Consider the following 25886-nt stretch of genomic DNA (forward strand, 5'->3'; position numbering starts at 1 on the left):
TACTTTATTTTGCTATCCTCACTTACATAAATGACCTATAGTGTCCTGCACCCACTAGTAAAAATATACCAAAAATATAAAAAATGTCTGAATACTTTTTGGTTTTATATATATATATATATATATATATATATATATATAATTCACATTTCCACGTATTATTTTAATTTATTATGTAATTTAAAATTTAATTTCTATATATATAATATAATTTCTGCTTTTATTTATTTCATATAATTTATCATGTTCATTTCCTCATTTATTCATTTTTTATTTTTGTTTATTATTATTTTTTTTTTTAACAGGTTTTGTCCTCCACATATTGTAATGTATGTATTGATGTGTGCTTTCATGGTAGAGCGATAAATGGAAGCAGATGACCTTCACACGTGCCGTTCTAGCAAACCTGGAGGACAAGGACTGGATCTCTAGATTTTATCATCAGGAATCAATTCACTCCCTTTTTCTGTTAAGTGAAATTGATTGTAGACAATACAATGTGTTGTTTAAAAGGAATCTGAACGTCTAAAATAAGACATTTAAAACTCTGAGGCACGGAATAAGCTCTAACAAAGAATGCCATTACAGAACACAAGCTGATGTGTTTGGCATGTAACAGTTTTCTTACTAGAATTATTCCTCGGTTATTTAGATGGCTTGTACTGCAATGCCGGTTTCTGTACCTCACTAGCTGCCACAGAGGGAGGTGAGTAGATAATTGGTGTCAATAAGATCCTTCAGTATCAATAAAAACTACTTACATTTGTCCTTGAAATCTTGTTGACCTGTGAACTGACTAATGTGTGTACTTTCTTAATGTCCATTTCTCTCTGTTGAGCCAATTCCTTTAAATGATTGGGTCAAACCGACTCACAGATCGTTCGTAAATCACTCAGATGTTTGGGTTTAGTTTGGGAACAACAAATCAACAATTTTGACAAGTAAGATCATGCGTAGGCTGCTGGAACTTCAGTAGTATCTTTAAATGATAACTCAAATGAATAATTTTTTAACTGGTTCACTGAAAGACAGATTCACTAAAAAATAAATCGATAAATTGATAAATCATAAACAGAATTTACTTTCAACGGAAATTACACTGATTTCCCAGCGCTATTATCCGGTGTCATAGGTCTATTTTATTTGAAAATTGGCAGTATGAGATATAAAGTAAACTTAAATAAAGTTTTGATAATGTATGATGATGCTAAAACAGCAACTGAATCAAATAAATCTTACACAACCATGTGCTATGAAGCAGAAAATTCCCTTAGTAGGAGTTTCTTTGTTAGTGTGAGCTGTAATCTTACATAATCTTAACAGTTGATGTAAAAATGGGCCAATATATACAGTATTGATGGTGACATAAATAAGAACTGACAGTCTAGTCAGCAAGATCGTATTAAAGAGCTGTCAGACTGCAGGCTATATCATGAATAAAAACACACAAGGAATTCTATCACCAGTAAAACTCTAGACACTAGCTATGTTTCCTTCCAAAGTTGTCAATGTCAAAGTTGTTAACTTATGCGCAAAATTTCCATCCCATGTGTTCAAGAGAACAAAATCGTCACTTCCTGGGAAATTGGTGCAAAATATCTGTAATATAAATAGAAGTTGCTGCAATCAGGGAAGAAACTGTGGCTCTTTTTTGGACATCATAAATTACTTGCGCCTCAGAGCGCGCAGATGAAACGCTGTAAACTCGTGAGAGACGCTTCTGGGAGGTAATTATACCAAACCATTTTGATGACAGACTTTGGCTCAAGCAAACCAACATTTGAGATGCTGTGCAATGAAACTGGTCCGCTCGAGTATCTTTTCCTAGTGCATCACATTTGCTGAGCTACTTTGGTAATGATTTTTAAAGGGGACCTATAATGCCCCTTTTACAAGATGTAATATAAGTCTCTGGTGTCTCCAGAATGTGTCTGTGAAGTTTCAGCTCAAAATACCCCACAGATCATTTATTATAGCTTGTCAAATTCACCCCTATTTGGGTGTGAGCAAAAACACACCGTTTTTGTGTGTGTCCCTTTAAACGCAAATGAGCTGCTGCTCCCGGCCCGCTTTCCAGAAGAGGGCGGAGCTTTAACAGCTCGAGCTTCGGTTGCTCAACAACAACAAAGCAGGAGAATCTCACGCAGCCAAAATGACGATTGTCAGCAACGGTGTTCAGCCTTACATTGTTCAAACCGGAGTCGGACACTGATGGAGAGACTCAGGAAGAAGTTACAACTTTTAGAATGAAACTGGACGTTTCTGAACGGTTAGTGGATAAATTTATGTAGTTGCTGTGGAGTTGATTCAACTCATCGACTAGCGTGTGCTGTCATGTTAATCTTTTGTGCAAATCCAGCATTGAATTGACCCTCGTTTGTGAAGCAGTCTGGCGTCAAATGACGGCATGGTAACAACACTCTTCTACAACAACTTCTTCTTCTCTAAAGGCCGGAACACACCAAGCCGACGATCGGCCGTCGGGCAGTTTTTGTTCGTCGGCCGACTAAGTTTTCTCAGTGTGTTCCGCACCATCTGCTTTTTTTGGCCGATTCGAAAGGTTGAAACGGCGTCGGAGCTCGTCGGTCCGTCGGGCCATCTGATCATTCTGATTGGCCGTTCAGCTACTGCCACCTGCTGGTATGGAAATGCATTTCATCTTGCGCAGGCGCAGAATGACGTGCTACTTGGCCGTCGGGTGTCGAGCGTCGGTTTGGTGTGTCAGGGCAACTTTGGACACAGACACTGCCGACGTGAGCCAACCCCGCAGTCTGCTTTCGTCGCCACTAGTTCATCGGCGTCGGCTTGGTGTGTTCCGGCCTTAAAGCAGCCCAACATGGCCTCTCCCACTTTCTTGCATGTTCTCGGGGGCAGGGTTTATGTAAATTTTAGGGTTAGTGATGTCACTCATTGTAGTCCCTACTAGCTGTTTGTTGTAGTCCTTAAACAGCGAATTCTTTAAAAGAAAATATTTCCCTTTGCATTGAACATTGAGTGTCATAACTTTGCAGATGTTGTTTATGCTGAAACAGCAACATTACACACTAACTAAAGTTAAAAAAGTGAAATCATAATCAACCACCCTTTAAACTGGTGTCAGTAATTTTAGTAGATTTATGAAGTCAGTTCCCCCCAAGTTCCTACAGTTGTTTGACTAGCAGAGTAACCACAGGTGATTAAAAACAATGACCTCACGGAATAGATGATACAAAATTTCACAACTGCAATAGCAAGCATGTGTGGACTGTTACTAGAAGTGTGTGTATTATCTGCAGACAGATTTCTTGAAGCGCTGCGCCATATGTTGAGGTTTGTGGAAGCTTGGGGGGACACACGTGGTCACATGGACCTTCTGATTTTCAGACTCTGACCTGACAGCTGGATCGCTCTCAGCAGGGCTCTAGTAAACCACGTGCATACACACAACATTAACACACCAGAAACACATGAATTCAGTACTGCATACTAACACTGAACATATGGACATCCAACATGCACATCACAAAACACACATACATACTGACACACACTGCACACTTCTGTAAATGGGTTTTCACAGTAGGGAGGCCTGTATTACAAATGTCCTCTAACATACCATTTCTGCACACATGCATGTTCTGAAATGCACGTTCAGGTTCACCGTGTCTGGTAGTTACTCACTTTTCAGAATACACACACGAAAACATCTGATAGGGTGAAAATATTATATTAGCAATGGGGTGAATATAGCTTGGAATGTTGACTTTTAAAGTAAATGTTTGTAAAATGTTTTACAGTCCGTGTGCTAACCCTGTCAACCCTGTTACTTTTTTGAGGCTTATGTCTCAGCAAATTAAATTTAATTTAGCTTGAGATGGCACAGGTCAATTTAAATTCATACATTTTAATATATTTTAGGATATTATTATGTTCTTAGAAAGGTAACAGGGTTGAAAGTTAATTTGAGATTACAAGGTGTGTTTACAATGTCATGGAACTACTGTATAAGTTTGTTAGAAAGAAAATTTAATGCTGATGTTTCTGCAAATATCCACTTTTCAATTATCGGATGTTTGCTATACAAATTCAAGGTAACAGGGTTGGCATTTTAAGTACTGGCGAACATGAAAAAAGTGATAAAAAGAGGATACTTGAACTTGCCTTTGAAAGGTTTACTTATTCAAAATGATGATGTCATTTTTTTTTTACCACACAGCACAGAACACATACACTCATACACACACACACACACACACACACTGCACACTTCTGTAAATGGGTTTTCACAGTAGGGAGGCCAATATGCACTATAAGTGCATTACAAATGTCCCCTGACATTCCATTTCTGCACACAGGCATGCTCTGAAATACACATTCAAGCACGTTCAGGGTCACCATGTCTGGTATTTATTTATCAGAATACACACACACATCTGATAGGGTGGAAAATTACATTGGCAATGGGCTAAATTTATGAAATGGATGTCATTTCGAGTTTTGACTTGATTTCTTAAAGTAAACTTTTGTAAGATTTTATACAGTCTGTCAGAAAACTGTCTTTCAACTCTGTTACATTTCTGAGGCTTATGTCTTGACATAAATTTAAATTAATTTAGTTTGAGATGCCAGCTCAATTTAAACTTTTACATTTTATTAAATGTTAGGATATTATTATGTTCTTCCTAGCAAGATAACAGGGATGACAGTTTTACATATTTATTTGAGATTACAAGGTTTGTTCACAATGTCTTTGAAATGCACGTTCAAACATGTTCAGGGTCACCATGTCTGGTATTTATTCACTTATCAGAATACACACACAAACATGTCTGATAGGTTAGAAATATAAAATCTTAAAATATATTGTTTCCAATTTTTTTCTGATTTTTAAAGCAACCCTTTGTAATATTTTATACAGTCCATCAGAAAATGTGTCAACTGTCTGTCAACCCTGTTCCTTTTTTAAGCATGTAATTATGACTCTAGGAATTTAGCTAGAGCTTTCCTCAAAGGTAACAGGGTTGACATTGTAATATTGTCTCATACTGACAAACTTGCAAAAAGTGATAAAAAGAGAATACTTCAACTTCCTTGAAAGGTTTACTTCTTGAAATGTTGATGTCATTATGACAAAGTTTTAATGTGTTAACTGTCAACCCTGTTTCTTTTTTCTAAGGGACATAATTATGTCTCATAAATTCAAATGAATTTAGCTTGAGATGACAGATTAATTTAAATTCATACAATCTGATACAGGTTAGATATAACTATGTTCTCATAAAAGCTAACAGGGTTGACAGTTTAATTTGAGATTACAAGTTTTGTTCAAAATGTCATACAAGGTGCTTATTAGAGAGAATTTAATGCTGTTTTTATTGAAAAAATCCACTTTTTAATCATCAAATGATGTTTTATTAACAAAGTTATTAACAAGTTCAGATAATTAACCTAATTAGCACAGGTGGAGAGCATTCAGTTAATCAACTCAACCAATGTCAAGAGGTATAAATTCAGCAGACTTCTGTTCATCTGAGAGTTTATCAGCATCCCTCCTCCACCCCATCTCCTCACTTCTAGTTCTATTTACTTTTACCACACCGGGGGAGTACTCTGGGTTTGGGCCAAAATTCCGAGCTCGGAGCCCTCTCCCTGGACAGCACGCCAAATACGCATAACTTTACTCTATTTAATTATATGGATATGTGAACTTGTGAAATGTTTTTGTTATATAAAATCAAGGTAACAGGGTTGACATTTTAATACAAATTTGAACAAATTGATAAAAACAGGACACTTCAACGTCCTTGAAAGGTTTACTTCTTGAAATGTTGATGCCATTATGAAACTTTTTTTTTTTCAATTTATGAAACAGTTAATGGCTTTAAAAAAGGGGAAAATATGATAGTAACAGGGTTGACACACAACTTGGAACTTCAAAGGTTTTTAATAGCACATTATACCAACTAAAATCTAACTATATTTACAGTATAAATATTTCCATATATTGTGTTTCATCAAAGCATTTACATTTGCTAATATAGATCGAGAATTTGGAAATACAGCGTGGAAACAGGCCAAAAACGGCTTCTTTGCGATGAAAAAAAAGAGAAAAACATAAAAAACAGCCTAGTATTATGATTTTTATTGTTAATCTTTTTTTTTTTTACACAAACGTGTGAGGAACACAGCACCTGTTTCATAGAATGACCTGATGACACAGTAAACACGCTCTATCTCATCTTTCACTGATCAAACACAACACACACTCTCTATACATATGCACGCACACAGTCCCCTTCTAATGCCGCACAGAACAAAATGTTCTCCTCCCACTCTCTCTCTCTATCCCATCATGCTCTAGGGATCCTCACGCCATAGTGTTGAGCATCCAGCGACACTCAAGGTAACGTCACCCCAATCCGAAGAGAAAAAAACACCTTCTCCTGTACTCATTCCCCTCCTCTACTGTCTCTATGACATATAGGTGAGATATACCTCCCTCCCTCCTGCTCCTCCTTCTCTTTGTGTCTTTTCTACCCCTGCATCCACCCCTTCTCACCATATGCACCTCATTCAAGGGTAGCCCCCCTCTCCTCACCCCTCACGTGCTGGGACACCTCTGTCCCCATTCCTGTATTACCTTTCTCAGCCCTCTCACTCTCTCTGTCTCTCAAATAGATCTCTGAATATGCAGATTGGTTAATTCAACTGCAGTCTCATCTCCGCTGCAATTGCAGCTGCAGCACTTTTGCCACACTGAGCTGGGCGCTAAGTGCTTACGCTGGTGTTTTTTGGCGAGGACAGCAAGCGCTCCTGTTCATATACTGCAGCCTAAATGTGTGCCGCTATTTGATGTTTTAGTTCTAAAAGGTCAGATTAGCATGCTAACAACAGATTAACATGTAACTGATTAAGATGTAGCCTAATAAATTTTACATCAGTTCTTGTGAGCACTAGGTTAGCAACTTTAGTATTTAGCAAAATCATTCTGGATTCAATAGCACTATTTGGATTAGCTTTAAGATTAGCATTAGCTTTGTTTGCAGCTATGTCCATGTGGCTTTTGCAGCAAAACACTTTTTCAGACTGCAGAACAGCTGAGAGAGCCAGAAAAATGCTGTATAAAAATATATATCGCGTACGTGTCCCTTTGTAATCATGTCCCTGAGATTATGACTGTAACAACTAGCAAGCAAAATTTAAAGGTACAGTTCACCAAAAAAAAAATTAAATTGTGTCATCATACACTCACCTTCATGTTGTTCCAAATCCATATGATTTTCTGTGTTCTGTGTATCACAAAAAAGTTTTGACAAATGTCTTGAGCACCGCTTTTCATATAATGGAAGTGAAGGGGACTGTTATGATTTAAAAAATGCACAATAAAAGTCTTTCATATGACCAAAGTCGCTTTAAGACAAGTAATTTCAACTCGGCGGTCATCTTTGAAATGCCCATTCTCTTTGATTGGGGAAACTTAAAATTCTCCAAAGCTGTTTGCCAAGCTTTCGATTAAATTTCATATTTGAAATCACCAATGAAATCTGACAACAACTGTCTCATAAATGCTGTTTCTAAGTGCTCGAATCATGACAAAAAAATTGTATTTTTTAGGCTGGATCAAGCTAATGTGCATGCACAGTCCTAAGTGCGCGTCTGACTGTTTCTATAGGAACCGGAGCTTCTAACAGCCGCTGCAGTGATGCGATGACTTTACCAATCAGCGATTGGCTCTTATTTAGAAGGCGGGACTTATTCCACCATTTTGCACGTTGCACTTTCTCCCAATCAAAACAATACCAGTTACGCATCTTATGCTATTCTATAGTCTTTGATATGACTTGTGCGCTGAATTCCAAGACATCTGAAGCCATACGATACCTTGCATAAAGGACAATCCCAAATTTACATTGTAATTCATTACAATATTTTGATTATTATTTCCCAATCTGTCCAGTCTCCAAATGCCCTGTTTTTACATGTCTAGTAGTAATGGGTATATCTGAAATAGTTAAGAAAAACTCAAATAATAATAAAAAACACTAAAAAAACAACAACAGAAAAAACCTTTAAAAACCTGTGTAAAAAATAATCTTACTGATTAATTTTATAAAACATACATTTTTAAGCTTGATAGTTTTTAACTAATATTGTAGTACTATTGTATTTTTGTACTATTGTAGAATGTAGGACATCAAGATTACAGTTATACACACATATTCACACTCATATTATATAGAACATACCTTTTTAGCGCCCATGAAGTACTTACTTATTCAAAATAAGTACCTACTCAAGAGAGTAAACGATTTTGGATGCAACCATAGTGAACAAGGGAACTAAACATTAAACAGGTGAACTTAATCATTAACTAATGAGTAACCAAGGAAACTAACTAGGGAAAGGATACATGATATACAAGAAACCTAAACACATGAACAAAAACGCAATGAAACTAAACAGAAACCTGACACATACAACTTGTGTGCTAAATTCCTTATATTCTAAGGGGCCGTTTATACGACACCATTTTCAACTAAAAATGAAAAACTTTGTATGCGTTTTAGCACAGTGCAAGCTTTTTAAATACGTTATCATCTCTGTGTAAACTACAAAAAAGTGAATTCGTGAAAACGGTGACGTCGGATTACATGTTCAGTCTATAGGCGCGTTGTGTTTCTTTAAAAAGTGACATCGCCATCTACTGGCCTGGCATGAATAATACAGTGTTTTTAGTTGTTTTTGCGGATCCGTGTGAACGGGAATCGTTCATGAAAAACGGAAAGGAAAAACTTTTCTGTTTTTAGTACGTTGTTGTTGTGTAAAGCCAATCAGTAACAAATTTACTCATTAAACACATAAAAACATGGCAGATGACATAGCTTTTTGTCATTTTGAATCTTGTCAGCCCCAGTCCCCAATTATTATATAAAAATAGTGACCAGAATATTCTTCAAAAATTAGCATTTCACAAAAGACATACTATCATTTCATCTGGAACAACATGTGAGTGAGTAGATAATGACAGAATTTGTTTTTGTGTTTGTGAACTATCCCCTTTTAAAAAGATATAACCCTTTTATTCGCACAAATTCAGGAGGATGAATGATTATGCATTGTGAAAATGGCTAATGTGTTTTACAGTTACCCTAAAAAAAGCGCGGAAAGCCTCAGAGGAGTTACTGAAGCGAGGCAAAATGGTAGTGATATCAATTTACGTCATATAATAATTTCTGCTCCCGTGCCTTTAATATTGGCTTTCAAGGTGAATGAAAAAAAATGAATGGAGTGATTGAATGGAGATGAGAGGTGGAGAGCTGATATCGGCAAAAACGAGACCATCCATGAGATGAAGAGATGGAAAGAAGGAAAGATTGGAAGAGAGAGAGAGAGTCTCACTTGACCAGAGTTATGTGATGCATTTCACGGTGCTGCATTTCTCCTTTGCCCCCCCCCCCTCCTCTCGCTATGCAGTTTTCTGCAGCCTATGCACTAACAACTGATTCATGCTCTCCATGAGAGAGAGACTGGCACTCGCCAACACAAATGACAGCAGGATTGGGCTCTCTGCCAAATAACGTGACTTCAAACACTCCAATTTTATTGCATGCACATGCATAAATCGGAATCAAAACATCCATGCTTCAAACGCTGCTTATTCTGCACAATATTATGTATTTTCTTTTCATTATGCAATCAATTACAGACTGATAAGATTAAAGTCCTGCCCTACATTTTCTACTCCTGTTGATTAAATGATGTTTAAATAATAGCCTAATAATAATAAAAAATTATGTTACATTTATGTTATGATGACATGCATGGTAATATTTAAATTGTTCTTCCTAGACAACAATAAGATTAAATAGAGAGTAAGATATTTCTCCTGGGAAAAAAGCCACAGTTTTCTCTGCAATGAGTTAATTAATTATGTCTCCTCTAGAGTTTCAGAAGAGATCTCAACCTGCACAGATTTGTATGGAGTCCATAAGGGGACAAAAATATGAAATTATATTTCGTATATTTCAATTTGTTTTAGTAAATCATGGCCATGTTGAACTAATTTGTCCCATCGTTTTGACTTAACTAAAACAAGGGATTATTACAACGTGGTCATGAATTAGTAAATTGAGGGAACAAACTATTATATTGTGTGCACGATTTACATAAAACAAGGGAACAAGTTAATAAAACGTGCTGACGTATTAGTAATTCGTGGGAACAAATTGTTAATTCGTGGCCATGATATACATATTCCCCCCCCCCATATATCATGTTTTACGAGCAAACTCAATTTTTCTGCAGGAACTCAAAAGCTTTCCAAGCAAACACAAAATGAATGCAATGTTTCTCTGGGAACACAAAAGTTTTGCAAAAGAAAGCACAAAGCATTGAAATGTAATTTACCCTTCACTGGGAATTTGATTGACAGGCGATCTGACCAATCATGACACTGAATCTGTCATTTTGTCGGATAGATGAACCAGACAGGAGAGTTAATAAATTAAAGTCGGTGGACTTGAACTTAAAAAATGGTGTGTATTGATGTCTTTCTGTGGCTGAAACAACATACCTTCTAATGTTAATTCATGTTTATTACTAGTAGAAAGAGATGATCGATTCACGTGCCGCTTGAGCTGAGACGCTATCACAGACGCTTTAATGTTTGAATTTCTTTAAAAAAAGCTGAGACTTTGTTTCAAACCAAAAGTAACCTTCTCTGTCTTGTCTTTGTCCTCTTTTCTCCGCAATGTATTTTTCACACTGTGAAAAGGTGTGGTGTGAGTGCGCCATGGCTTGTTGGACAACAGTAACAGTAAGCCCAAAGTATACTTAACGCGTACGTGAGGGTCAGCGTACAGTGTGCGTGATGCGAATTTCATCATCAGTATGTATGCGCGTAGTGTACACACACCTCCAGATTTTTGTAACCGCGCATACTCTGTACGCGCTGGTCACACATGCGCATTTAATTTTTTTTGCAATAATTAGTTTATCTACAAGGTGGCAACCCTGCCCTGAGGGGCATCGATTCACAAGGTAGTCGAAGAAAACCTGCATAAACAGAACGGATCGGAACGCATGCAAGCTACAGCGACAATGGAGGCCTACATAGATGAGAGATTGTGCGAAGAGGTTAGAAAGTGCCCTCATTTGTACAACTCTAGCATAAAAGAATACAAATATATTTTCATGGGCTGTAACTCGTGGCAAGAGATTGTTCAAAACTGTGTATGCGTCGAACGCCTGTGTACGCGTACGAGTCAAATGAAGTATACTTTGCAAGGCTGTGTGTTCAACTGTGCGCGTACGAGGTATACCCAGGTCTATAGGGTGCTAAGCACCCTCAAACTCAAGCAAGAGCACCCTCAGTTGATACTGTAATAATATATTAGCGAAACAGATTTGGCAAACACTTCAGAGCTTATTTGTGTTTGCGCTCTGGAGAACGTCAAAGCTTTCTATTTACAACATGTTTTTGCAGAGGTGAGCAATGTAGCCGATCACAGACATAGCTGTTGATCTCTTGAACGCAATGGCCAATCAGAGGTGTTTAAGTTAGTCAGAATCCACTCACCCCTCAATTTTATTCAGTTATGCAGGCTCGCGAAACTTCTCATTAACAAACAAAGTGTAGACACGATGTAAGTAAGAGATTTATTGTGCATTGTGCGCAGCTCCATTGATTATAACGGAACTTTGTGAGATCGCGATGAACTGACAAAGCAACAGCGTTTTAGTGCCTGTTTAGTTACAGGCCTGTTGCAACTTAGTAAAAGTTGGCGCATAACTCACCTCGCACCATGTGACCAATGTGAATGATTCCTCAGATTATGTGCTATTACTGTTTCAAACCAATCAGGTATAAGAATTTAGTCTGGCGGATGACAAAATGGAGACTGGTCCAGCAAACAACCAATCAGGAACCAAACCTTCAAAAACAACCAAGCAAAGCTCTAGCAACAACCTCGGGCACCTTATCAACCATATAGCAACAGCCTAGCAACACCTTAGCATTGTAGCAATGAGTTTGTATTTATTAAGCCCTCTGCAGTGGGTGGCTTTTCTCTGTTCTGTCTTTCAGTAGATGGAGTGGCAGCAGTAGAGAGGTCTTCACTCAAGCATTGCTGCGGCATCATCACTCACTGTGAGCCGGAACGTTACTCTCATCAGCTGCGGCTGGCATTCGGGCCCAGTCAGCAACTTTCCTCCGGCCTGTGTATGTGTGTGTGTGCGTGTGTGTGTGCTCTGTTAAAGGAGAAATATGTACAGTATTAAAGAGCAGGGACCAGGACGGTGGTACCCCCTTATTTCACTGAGATGCTCTGGATAGGTGAGACATTTTCAGCACAGGCAGAGCAACAGCGTTTTAAAGAGGTTTAATGAACCGGTCCACTAAAGCCGACAGCCTTTGTAGAGGAAGCTTTGTTGAAATGCACATTTGCTCAGTCACTTGGCACTGAACTAACCCGGCCTCTTTTAGCCTTTCAATCGCGTCTGTGCCTCTGTGATATCAGCATCCAGGCTGTGTTTGAGCTCCCTACCTAGACAGCATCTTTTTAGACCCAGATTTGTTTGAATTTAATGTTATTTCTAAAGGGGAGAATGGGGGCTGAATGCAATTTGTGAAACTCATTCACAAGTCATTCGTTTCGAATGAGAATTGTCAGATTGAGATTACATGAGTGGCCAATGAGTGTCCAACAATGCAACTTTATGCAAATGAGCAGTGACACAATTCAGCGACCACCAATGGGAGCGCAGACAGTGGAGCTCATGTGAACCAGTGTTATTTTAGTATTATTTATAAACTTTTAATTTTATATATTATATACTATATACCCCACTGACTTTCATTGTGTAAAAAATATATATTTCTTAACATATTTTCTTCAGTGTTCCACAAAATAAAGTCATACAGATTTAAAAAGATATTAGGGTGAGTAAATGATGACAAAATTTTCTTTTCTTTTTTTTTCTTCAGTGAACCATCCCAGCAGAACAAACAAATTTACACTCTAAAAAATGCTGGGTTAAAAACAACCCAAGTTGGGCTGAAAATGGACAAACCCAGCAATTTTAAACCAGTGGTTGGGTTAAATGTTTTATTTAACTATTATTTAACTCAACTTCTGTTTTTCTGGTTAAAATGAACCCAAAGTATGTTGGAAATTAACATTTATTAATAAGTTTAATGAATAATAATAAAACAATAAACATTTATTAAATTGCTTATTAATAAATGTTCACCTTTTAATTATTATTGTTGCCACTAGTAATTATGTGTTTGATTTTTAATTTCCAACCTATTTTGGGTTCATTTTAAGACAATAGTTGGGTTAAATAAAACTGCCCAGCATGCTGGGAAAACATTTAACCCAACCACTGGGTTAAAACAACCCAATCGCTGGGTTTGTCCATTTTTAACCCAAATTAGGTTGTTTTAACCCAGCATTGTTTAGAGTGTACATCGCAAAGGTGGCACAGAAGTGCCTCTGAACTGGCATTTAGTTGTCTTTTCACACACACTAAAAAATGCTGGGTTAAAAATAACCCAATTTGGGTTAAAAATGGACAAACCCAGCGATTGGGTTGTTTTGACCCAGCGGTTGGGCTAAATGTTTGACCCAACCTGCTGGATAGTTTTATTTAACTCAACTATTGTTTAAAAATTACTATATTGCTCGCCTAAAATGAACCCAAAATAGGTTGGAAATTAACATTTTATTAATATGTTTAATAAATTACATTTAACAAACATTTAACCCAACTGTTGGGTCAAAACAACCCTTTTTAAGCCAGCATTTGCAGGCAGAACCTGATTTCACCAAGTACAACATGTTCCTGAATCAACATCTTTGTTGATCCTGGAACAACATTCCAATCAACCAATCAGATTTGAGGGACAAGTTTAAAGTTTATGTCAAGTTTAGGCTTACAACCATGGTTAGGTGCTTCTACATCAGTGTTATTCACCTATCATTTCACTCTGATTTTAGCTTATGAGTATGTTGACACATAATAATAATCAAAATATGTTGACCCAGGAACGCGTCTAACTTGACAAAATGCCTTTTCACAGACTGTTCAATGCTGCTCAGAGGTGGCATGAATGCATTTACACAGCAATATCAACTTTATACTTTGATACTAGGGGATCAGGTGGGTCAGAGCAGGCATAATTTAGTTTGGCTTTTATGTCTGAATTTTTAGCAGGCAGAGTTCAGCCTTAACTTGGCTTTGTAAAGACATCTTTTTTGACTTGTTGACCTCCAGCGATTTAATTGCTGTCAGTGTGAATTCTTCTTTAGTTTTAATTTGTGAGCTTTATAAGCGTTTGAATTCACATAATCTAATCTAGACACCATTTTGGGGCATCATTCGAGAGTTTGAACATTTGATTCAAATAATAAAGTGTGTTTGATCCCCAGAAATTCAGCCTAAATAGGCAACCCACTAGGTTTCCAAACAGATCCCCAGTTTATGCAATGGACAAGCAAAGCGCCATAATTTTAGAGTACATTGTAAAAAAGAATTGTTGGTTTAACTTAAAAAAGTAAGTTGCCTTAAAATTTTGAGTTCATTTAAATAAAAAAATTGAGTTAATATAATGAAGGCAATTGGTTTAATCAACAGAAGCTCAAAATATTATGTTATCTGAACCACATTAATTATCTAAGTTGATTTGACAAAAGAAAAAATGTTGTGATAACAAATCGTGAAAAAATTTTTTTACAGTGTAGAACTAGACCAAAGCGAATAAGCAAGACGGAATTATCACAATCATTTGTTAGTAAACAAGAAAATACACTAAACATTTGTATTAATTTCAGTTAAGATAGTCATAAATGATTAATGACGTATAATAAAGTAACATATAAGTGTTGTGGCTTAATTTTAAAATAATATGAAGACATCAATGAATACATAATGTACAATCTGAGTTAACTGATTGCATTGCATGGTACCATTATGTAACTGACAAGTCTGAGAGGCTAAGATGATATTCATCATTAACTTTGCTTAAAAAACTCCCACACGTCTATCACTACAAGTATGTTTCAAGTATAAACAAGCCTATTCAAACTTAATCCAAATGGAGCATTTTTATTATGAACTGAAAAAAAAAAACATCCGACAACTGAGGATTTCCCTTTAGAAAAACATGTTCAACCAGAAAGACATAATTTCTTCCATAATTGCAAAGTGCGAGGGACTCAAACAAGTGGAATTTACTCACAGAAGTCCTACTCAAAGCTCATTAGAATAATAATCGTGTTAGAGTGCATTTCCTCGGAGGAGGCGAAGCAATTTGTGAGACATCCTGATGTACTTCAAATCCCAAGTGTTATATATGCAAACAGAAACCCACTCCGGGGTATCCCAGCGCAGGAATCAGATTCAGTAAGGTGTTGCATTAAGTATGAGCCCATGAAGTATCTATGAGGCATTCAGACAGTCTACACAGTGTGAACATGACAGCCTCATGTAACATTCATGGTCGGAAATGTAATTTTCAAAAGAAGAGATTTTAGATTAGAGATTTGTTGGATGAGAGATACACAGAATGCAAGGAATAGTTCACCCAAAAATTGTAAAGTCTTTCATCATTTAATCACCCTCATGTAGTACTAAACTTTATTTTTTCCATGGAACACAAACGTAGGTGTTTAGCAAAATGTTTACCATACAATGGAAGTGAATGGGGACTGGGGCTGTTGAGCTCCAAAAATGTCAGAAAAGTACCAAAAATATACAACTTTTGCATGATATTTCAAGTGTTCTGAAGCTATATGGTAGCTTTTTGTTAGGAACAAACCTAAACGTAAGCCATTACATGCTGAAAATGTTCCCTTTATTTGCAAGATTTTCTGTGAATAACTACTAAATTTCAATCTTTTTATGCACACAATGCTATTATATAGCTTCAGAAGACATGCAATATAATACAGGAATTGTAAGGATTACTTTCATGGTTGTTTTTCATCATTTTTAGATCTCAACAGCCCCAGTCCCGATCTACTTCCATTATATGGAAAAGAACAGCTTGAACACTCTCCTAAAGAAAGGTTCAATGGAAGAAAATCTAAAAGAATCTTAACAAAAATTGAAAAAAGTCCCAATTATGGATTTTAGGGGTGTAACGGTACATGTATTCATCCCGAACTGTCACGGTATGGACATCACGGTTTGGTGCATACAGTCAGACGACAAATACAGTCGGTCACAGGCGATCCACACTCCAATCCAGAAGGGGGCGCGCGCCGTAATGCAACGCTGTTTGCTAACCGCGACAACAGGAAAAAGCACAGAAGAAGAAGAACAGATGATCTATGTATAGATATGTTTATGTGTAATCTCTCAACTGGCGTTTCAACCGCGGAAAGACAGCTAGAATAATATCTCACGTAGCATCACATTTACCTCAGGCAAGTCATTTAGTGTCCGCAGCATGTTAGTTCACTAGAGAAAGATAGATTACTTAGATTTTTAGATTTTAGTTTTTTAGATTTTAGTTTTCTTCCCCCCGCCATACCGAACCGTGACCTCAATACCGAGGTACGTACCGAACCGTCATGTTTGTGTACCGTTACACCCCTAATGGCTTTAGAATGACATGAAGGTGAGTAAATGATTACAATTTTAATATGTATGAGTGAACTGTCCCTTTAAAAGATCTTCTTCCATCTCCATTGACTCTTGTAATGCTTTTATGAACACTTACTAATTAACTCCATCTGTGTGTTTGTTAATAATGTATGCAATAATTGTGAATAAGTGGACTTATACAATTGTGCATGTCATGTTCACTCTTGCAGAAATTCCCTAGAGCAGCAATGCAGACATACTGGTACATGAGCATTTTCATAAACAAACACGCACACTTACACACACACAGCGATGGAATCGCTTTTCATATACATGCATACGTGCGCACCGAGCGCTGACACACAACATCTAGGGGCGCAATCTCACACACACACCCCCACACATTCCCCACCCCCACCCCACCACACACGGAAGCATTACTGCAGTGGATGCAGTCTTTAACTCACGTTGGAGTCCAGCAGGTCGATGCTGTCCAGGCTCTTGCTGCGGTGGATTCGGCCCTTGATTCTGCGCAGGGATGGTTTGCCGTGGGCCGATCCCTCAGATTCATCCAGCAGGGAGATAGTTTCTGGGGTGGGGACGAAGGCGTGGATCTTGGGATAGTAACTAAGAAAGTGACAGACAGTGTGTGTTAGACTGTGGTGTGAATTTAATCTCCATTAAAAAGATGAGTTTCGTTAGTGAAATGGAGTGAAAAGGGTTTAAAATGCTTACACTGCAGGCCCGTATTTGTCTTTGTCGTGCTTGGGGAAGACCCTGAGATTAAAGCACAAGAGAAAGAGAGAGAATATTAATTTTCAGCCAAAAATGACAATGAAAAACAATGAAAAGAGACACATTTAAAGAGATAGTTCGTCTAAAAATGGGAAATTCTGTTATTCTTCTGAGGAACACATAAAAAGATATTTTGAAGAAAGTTTCAGGTCTTGAAAAATGGTTTTGTCCTTTTATTATCATCTGTTGCACAGAAAAAAATAAGAAACTACATTAGGGTGAGTAAATGATGACAGAAATCTCATTTTTTGGGTGAACTGTATCATTTTCTCAATGTTAAATACTTTTCCAAACCATTATTTTTTTGTAGTTACGTTTGATGGCAAACTTTTAGGATAGAAATTACACATTTCACCTTGAAATACATACATGCAGGATCATCAAATATAAGACATTTGCATAAACTACATAAAGACGTCCAACGCGACAATGTTTAAATATTCAATTGCTTGAGCTAAAAAGCATATGAAATGTCATGCTGCACCATACATTCATATGATGTATATTGTTAGGACAATATGCCATGTATCTTTGCAGTACTAAGATTAATCAAAGACAAAAAAAGAGAGATATTAAAGATTGAAACTAAGGAAAAAATAGTTGCAGAGGCTTTCATTTTGCCCATTGGGCTTTACTGTATTTCAATGCATAATAAGAAGTTCTGGGAAACCGAAAATGCTGTTGGCTTTGTAGGTTTAAACGTGAAACATTTAAGCGAGGCAAATTTACATTCTGCAGTATGTGTAATGTAAAAATAAACATTTTACTGACTGGGGATCCGCTTTTACTGAACAAATCATGTTTAAACTCAACATGAAACGACATGTAATGTGACGTACTTCAAAGAAAAACAGGATATTCGATGAAAAACAAATGCTATTATGGCACATATCCAGTCGTTCGTCCATATTAGACATATCGTACCTCTCAACCAATGTTTTAACTGCAGAAAGACATCAATAAAACAGCTTAAGGATAATATCTCACATAGCATCACATTTACCTCAGGCAAGTCATTTAATGTCCACATCATGTTAGTTCACTAGATAAATGAACTCTAGAGGTGTGACGTACATCGAAGCAAAACAGGATATTTGATGAAAAATGTCCCAGTAACCATCAATACACCCACAGCACACAAAACCAACAGTTCAACAAACCCTACACTGTAAAAAGAACTGTTGGTTTAACTTAAAAAAGTAAGTTACCTGGTTGCCTTAAAATTTTGAGTTCATTGAAATTCAAAATTTGAGTTAATACAATGAAGGCGATTGGTTTAATCAACAGAAACTCAAAATATTATGTTATCCGAACCACATTAATTATCTAAGTTGATTTGACAAATCATGAAAATATTTTTTTTTACAGTGTACAAAGACAAAATCCAGTGTTTGATATCAATAATCCAAATATAATGATCGCCATGGTCAGAATAGTCATGATACCACCCACATTTTATATTTAAATCATTTTATTAATTATTAGTGCCCCATCTGCTCTGTCAGAATCCTAAAGTATCTTCCATCCAGAGGATATATATATTATTCATGAAGACTCATATGATCATGTCATTTAATGCAGTTATATTTCAAGACATGAAAGCACTGCACCAAACAAACCATAGATCATGTAAAAGACAAACCCTCAGTGCAATTATATATATATATATATATATATATATATATAGTATGGTAAGTTTCTATATGGAACCTAAAAATCTGTTTATTTTCAGTTTACATTGTTCACCTTAACATAAAAAAGGAAAGACCTGACCTTGCAGAGGTTGGGGGGAGGTTATATAATATTCCTAGAGCACATGGTTTACAGTAGCTGTGGTTGTATGTAAGACAGTCCCTGTACAGTAGGAGAGGCATACCTCGTACCGTAGCGTTCGCACCATGTTTGTGAGTAGGATTTGCTGGAAAACCCTGCAAAACGAAATTCAATACGGCAAATCTTCTGTTTCAACGCGCTGGATGGGGCACTGATGAAAAGGAGACCTCATTTCCATATTAAGTGGTAGATTAAGGAAGCCTCCTGGGCTGCTGATAGCTACTGGTTTTCAAGAATAGCAGAAAATGAACAAGAATTAAAGAAGTGTCTAAAACATTTGTAATTTAGAGTGTTAAACGAGAGCGGCAGAGAAGACTAATGAGAGGACAAAGACATTAACGTGACAATGAGGTTGATGTTGGCCTGAGGAAACCGAGTGAGGTCTCACCTTCAGTTAACCTTTTTAAGTCAAATACATTTAAATCACCTGGGAACGAGTTCAAGGACAAAGTTTCTGGTATGTGTGCACATATACAGAGTGTACCATAAAAAGAAACATACAATATTCAAGTACGCAAAGCTATCTGTTAGTACTTCCATCCATTGCAAATACGCGATTCGAATTCTGCCATTTTTGCTCATGTTTTTCAGTTAATCTCCTGGGCTGTAAATGCTAATCATTCTTGAGCCACAAGCAATTGACATTTTGACAGTGCTAATTGGCTGAAAAACATTCAGAGCTACACTAGTGACTTTCCTCTAAACTGTGACGTGAAACAACCAAATCTACCATCAGGGGTACCATCTAAAGCCTCAAGTATACTTTTTTATGCATATGCTACACATAGAAATGTACGTACTTCAGTTGCACTAACAATGTACGTACATTTCTAACAATGTGTGCTTTGTGTTTTTGCACTAATTAGTCAGTCCACAAGGTGGCAACACTTGCCATTGTTTCGCAATCGAAAATGAAGCAACAGCAACAACATCAAACTACCAAAGACGCAGCAACAATAGATGCTCATGTTGATATGCGCTTGTACAAGGGGAGACGAATGCAACTCTAGTTTAAACGTGTACAAGACACATTTTTAATTGCTCATAATTTCTAGTAAGAAATATTGGACAAGTATGAAACTTTCTAGTGTACGTGTTGAGCACCAGCGTTCATGCACACTATCAATGGTCCGCATGACGTAATTTTTGCCATCAAGAGGGTCCGTGGACATCCGCGCACACCGTCCATGTACTGGACAATTTTTGCGTACAACGACGCACGTGCGAGCGAATTGACCACTCCCGAATTGAGTCCACTAGATAGTGTGCATGTGTCGAACACGTCTTTCTATGCTCACAGCCAAGGAGTATACTTTGAAAGTCTTGTGCACTCAACTGTCCACGAGATGGAGCGGAATGTGGAAAATGAAGTGTAGACCACAGTGTTAGCTGGAGGCAAAACAAAGGGAAAACTGAGTTTGCAAGCCAAGCCAGTACAGTCGCGGCTACATAAAGAGCTTAAAATGTCATCTTGTTGTGTTGATGAGTGCCAGAATCGATAGAGTACAGGCTCCAATTTGAAATTTTATTGCTTATCTGCTACCACTGCCAGACAAAAAAACGACGACAGCTGTGGTTAAACGCAATAAAACATGCGGACTGGACAGAAACGATCATCAAAAATGCTCGTTCATCCATTGAGTAAGTGTGTACGGGTCGGCCAGTCTGGTTCAGTCTGTTAAAGTTAACTTTTTCAAATAACAATCGCGGACCCGGACATGAGTGACCTTACGTATTCAGATAAAATCAGGTTTTCTCCAGTCATTGTTAAAAATCAAGCTGACAAAACTAGCTAGCTAGCATTAGCGAAGTGGTCTGGGGAATCGTTCTGCCTCCACCTAAGCTCTGCTTACAAAAAAATATCACAATGTTTACTAACTGAAAGGGCTCTATACCAGGCATTTAAGCCAGGGGTGTCAAACTCAGTTCCTGGAGGGTCACTGTCCTGCAGAGTGTAGCTCCAACTAGCTCCAAAACACCTGCCTGGAAGTTTTTAGTAATACTGAAGAGCTTGATTATCTGATTGATTAGCTGCTTCATTAGGGTTAGAGTTAAACTGAGCTAAACATTCATGTCAAAACTGAAGTATACTTTGGGCTTAGCCAGCCAAACCTTGAGCAGACTCCAATACTCAAGAGGGCGATAGAGTTATCTTTAAACCATTAAACCAAAAGTGTTATTAATTAAGTAGTCTCAGCTTCAGATGCCATGCCCACCAGACCGTTGGCTGAACGTCTGATGCATATGGTACACTTAAATGGTTAGTTCACCCAAAAATGAAAATTCTGTCATTTATTACTCACCGTCATGCTGTTCCAGACCCATAAGACCTTCGTTAATCTTCGGAACACAAATTAAGATATTTTTGTTGAAATCCGATGGCTCAGTGAGGCCTGCATAGCCAGCAATGACATTTCCTCTCTCAAGATCCATTAATGTACTAAAAACATATTTAAATCAGTTCATGTGAGTACAGTGGTTCAATATTAATATTATAAAGCGACGAGAATATTTTTGGTGCGCCAAAAAAACAAAATAACGACTTGGCCGATTTCAAAACACTGCTTCATGAAGCTTCGGAGAGTTATGAATCTTTTGTGTCGAATCAGCGGTTCGGAGCGCCAAAGTCACGTGATTTCAGCAGTTTGGCGGTTTGACGCGATCCGAATCATGATTCGACACAAAAGATTCATAACGCTCGGAAGCTTAATGAAGAGGAAATGTCATTGCTGGCTATGCAGGCCTCACTGAGCCATCGGATTTCAACAAAAATATCTTAATTTGTGTTCCGAAGATGAACGAAGGTCTTACGGGTGTGGAACGGCATGACGGTGAGTAACACAAGATTTTCAAAGTCATCTGTGATTGGTTGTGTTACATGTCAGTCAAATGTCCTCTTGGGCGGTCCTTGGCCAATGAAAGCTGCGATAGAGTCCAGACCTACTGCTGTCAAGTCTGAAGGTCTGGTTACGCGAGACTATTAAGTAGCTATAGCTAACGTGCAGCAAGATTTTCTTTACACTGTTTATCCACCATGAAAGTAATTCATCTGAAAGAGAAACTGGGTGTAGAAGAAAAAAAAATCCTAAATATACTACTACTAAAAATTCCTACTATTCTTGCTAACTTGCGGCAACACTGAGAATACAAGCATTACTATAAGTACTTGTTTTTATGTACTTTCAAAGTTTCAGACCAAAGTGCATTTTTGAAAAGACAACTTCGATTGAAAGTGATTAGCAATACGCATTTATGATGCCAGCACCAAAAGCTGCATCCGAAAGCTGAAAAATGCTGCCTCCGCTGGCAGCATAAGGAGGTAGAAAGGCAACTAGGCACATCTGAATCCAAGGCTTGTGTCACATCCTGTTTAGTCCCTTCATCTGATTGATTTTTGAAAGCAGCATAGATGTATCCTTCGCTGCTTATGATATCCCACAATCCTGTGCATTTGATTCTGTGACAGTTAAGTTAAAAAATAAAAATGGTACTTACTTTAGTCATTGCCTGATAGAGCAGCTGTCTAAGCTTTCATATGCAGCCATATACTAATACACTAATTTTGATGTCCAAATAAGATGCTTAGCGCTTTTACAGCCACAAACAAAAGCCAACAAAAAGGTCTATAATCAACTTGGCTAGTTTTTGCTGTCCCCCAACCCCTTCCTGTGTGCCTCATAAAGCTATCAGGCACAATTAGATATAGAAGCAAAGATACTGCTTGATCAGCAAGTCAATATCTATGTTAGCATTGGGCCTCAAGTCAGTAGAACAGTTTAGACACAAATAGACAATGCTGACCACTACGAATGACATCAAAATGATCTTTGCTGCCTTTATCACAAACGTTAATATGATTTTCTTTTCATCCAGCACAGTATGGCCCAAGGGCACCACAGCGAGAGCCAGGAACAAATGCAGTCGTGTGGGTCCTGCCGAGGCTACTAGAGAGGGTTTCCTATTAGCATGCTCTTGGTTTACAACCGTCAACCGTTAATGAAGGAAATAATCACTCTGGATGGGGATGAAAGTGGAAGGCGAAGACATTTATTTGGCTTCATGGAGGAGAGGTACTTACAAAGAGTTTCAATCAGTATTTTTTTTTATTTTTATTGGAAAGGAGGGGCGAAAATTGTGTGGGGAAACCCAGAGATTAGCATGAAACGTGCTCGAGATGCTTCTTCTGAACTCTGTGGCTTCCCATCAGTCAAATGTGCACTTTGCTCACATTTAAAAGAGTGTGTAAATGCTAAAAAGCACGTGTAAAAAGGCCTCGGGGTGGGCAACTGCCGCCTATTTCATTACGCCAGGTTAAAGCTAAGCTCTGGAATAGTTTGTGCGACTGCGGGGGAAGAAGACCATCTGCTGTGTTTCCAGGACTCGGAACAGACATCATTCTCTGAACTTCTCTTTTCCCACTCATTACGGGCAATACTGAGGGTTTAGAAATGTCATTTCCATTAATTCTCTGGTAATGAACACTAAGGGTGGTCAGAAATGAACAGCCCTGTCTTTATGACTGTAGAGGCATCTGACATTTTCTTTGATCAAAGACAAATTAGACGTGGCTTATTACAGTCACATCCCACAGAGTCAACTGATCAAGTTACTAGATATTTACGCAGCCATGTTTCATATTTGAGTCAATCTTTTGATATCATATACAGCAAAAACCGAAGCATGTTGCCTGTCCATTATCATCCACAAGGGCCCTTTATAGCAATCTTCACTTGCCTCATGAGAACTCATCTCCACTATGTTTCTCCTATTACCTCTTTTCCTGGATTGATCCTGAAGTCTTCTGGGTGAAAGTGGACAGATTTTTAACCACAGGCAGGGAGGCTCACCTAGAAACAAATCGAATGTAGCAACTCTCAAAGACGAGAAATTCTTAAGCAATCTCTGGTCAGAGTCTCTAGTATTGTGAATGCTCTTTCATACTAAGTATGCAAAATGTGAGATCCACAATTTTTCAATTAATGACTGTTAAGAACATATCTGGGTAACATTTCACCCCAAAATCAAAAGGAATTCAATTTTTCTTAATGTACGTGAAGCCTATTTTTAGTACCATTTTGATATTGTTACGGGTGATCATGGCTGTGTCCGAAATCACCCCCTATACTGTTAAATAGGGCACTGTTTGAGGGAACTCAAAACCATAGTGGATGTTATCGAGTGCACTCATTCAATCCCATAATGCACCACAATAACTCAACAGCTAGAGAATACCCATAATGCACTGTGAGGGTCGCACCCAATGAATTCCCACTTCTCGCCAGAAGATTGTACCCGCAGCTGAATCATTCATCCATCCATTTTCCAAACCGCTGGTCCAATGTGGGTAGAGCGTAATATAATACAGGTATAAATTAATTTGTAATTGATTATTAAATTGTTTAATTAAGGTTTATACATGCTAGTTTCCATGGCAGAGTTCAAAACAAATCTTTTCATTACTACTGGAGCTGCTAGTTCACTAATTTGCAAATGATTATTAAACAGCAAACACAAACTATGCGAAAGTGGCAGCCCTTCTGGCGCACTCAGTGTCTGAATTCACTCGTTTTCATTCACTCCTTCAAGTGGACTATATTAGTGGACTAATGTAGGGAATAGTGAATGAGGGTATACAGTAGGGGGCGATTTCAAACACAGCCCATGTTTTATGTCTGTTTTGGGTTGGTTTTAGTTCTTTTTCCTGGGGCCAGTTGTTCAAAAAGTTTAATCTGGATCAGAATGATCTGGATTTGGAAATCCCATATTTTGCTGTCTAGGATCAGGTAATCCATTTTACTTTTGTGCTGGTTTTTCAAAGCAAAATTAGATTGGATCACCCTGATCCAGATACACACTTTTTCACATTACCAAATCTGGATTACTAGTGCTCTACGGAGCCCCTAAAGGGACATGTTGATAGAAAGAAAATGAGATAGGGGTTTTTTGAATTAAATATATTTTTGATATTTACAGCTGTTTGGGGAATATTTTATGGCACCAAAATCTCTTTTTTACTTTATAGTAGGCTACCGAAAGGCTAAATATGTAGCCTAATGTCTACTTTTAATTTATTACTTTAATAGTTAAACTAATCAAGAGCAAAATAAAAAATGTGTGCATGTATATTACATGATAAAAATGTTTTTATTTTTTGACCAGTTTTATTTGAAATCCACCCTTCTGATGGGATCAATATAATCCAGAATTTTTGGATCAAAGATATCCCAATCTTACTAAAAAGTTTTCAACACCACAAACTGATGATTTTATCCAGATCAATACCAAGATTGGATTTTGTGATATAATCTGATTTCAGTATCCTGTTTTTCCTTTTGAACTACCCATTTTCAAGATTTGAGCCAATCCGATAGCCAAAATCTGATCACATTACTTTTATACAATTGGCCCCTGGGTTTGTTTGTATGTTTTATCATTGATGTGATTATGATGTGCACCTGTTGTTCATTTTGTTGATTAGTTTGCTTCGGTATTTATGCCCTGTTTTGTTCAGCTCTCAGTGCTTTCCTCCTGTTGTTCTGTTCGTGGGTTTCTAGTCTGAGTATTTCTAGTATTTTGTTTTGAGTTTAAGTTTAATAAAAGTGCTGCAATTAGTTCCTGGCGTTTTTCATCTTTGTTGCAACCAAAGCTGGCAGATGTATTACATTGTGACATTATTTTTAGGTAGGCCT

The 25886-nt window shown here is 37.6% G+C and overlaps 1 protein-coding gene across 6 annotated transcripts in view; it reads right to left on the bottom strand.

Moving 5' to 3' along the window:
* Nucleotides 1–25886, bottom strand: part of tjp1b (tight junction protein 1b) — a 124123-nt gene that overhangs the window by 94163 nt on the left and 4074 nt on the right. For all 6 annotated transcript variants that reach the window (XM_051885082.1, XM_051885088.1, XM_051885087.1 and 3 more), the window contains exons 2-3: nt 17305–17346; nt 17037–17196 (exon numbers count right to left, since the gene is read on the bottom strand). In XM_051885082.1, the coding sequence (XP_051741042.1) occupies nt 17037–17196; nt 17305–17346 (202 nt within the window). The remainder of the gene's footprint in view (nt 1–17036; nt 17197–17304; nt 17347–25886) is intronic.

The sequence above is a fragment of the Ctenopharyngodon idella genome, chromosome 24, assembly GCF_019924925.1.
Source record: "Ctenopharyngodon idella isolate HZGC_01 chromosome 24, HZGC01, whole genome shotgun sequence".
In the NCBI taxonomy this organism is placed as follows: Eukaryota; Metazoa; Chordata; class Actinopteri; order Cypriniformes; family Xenocyprididae; genus Ctenopharyngodon; species Ctenopharyngodon idella.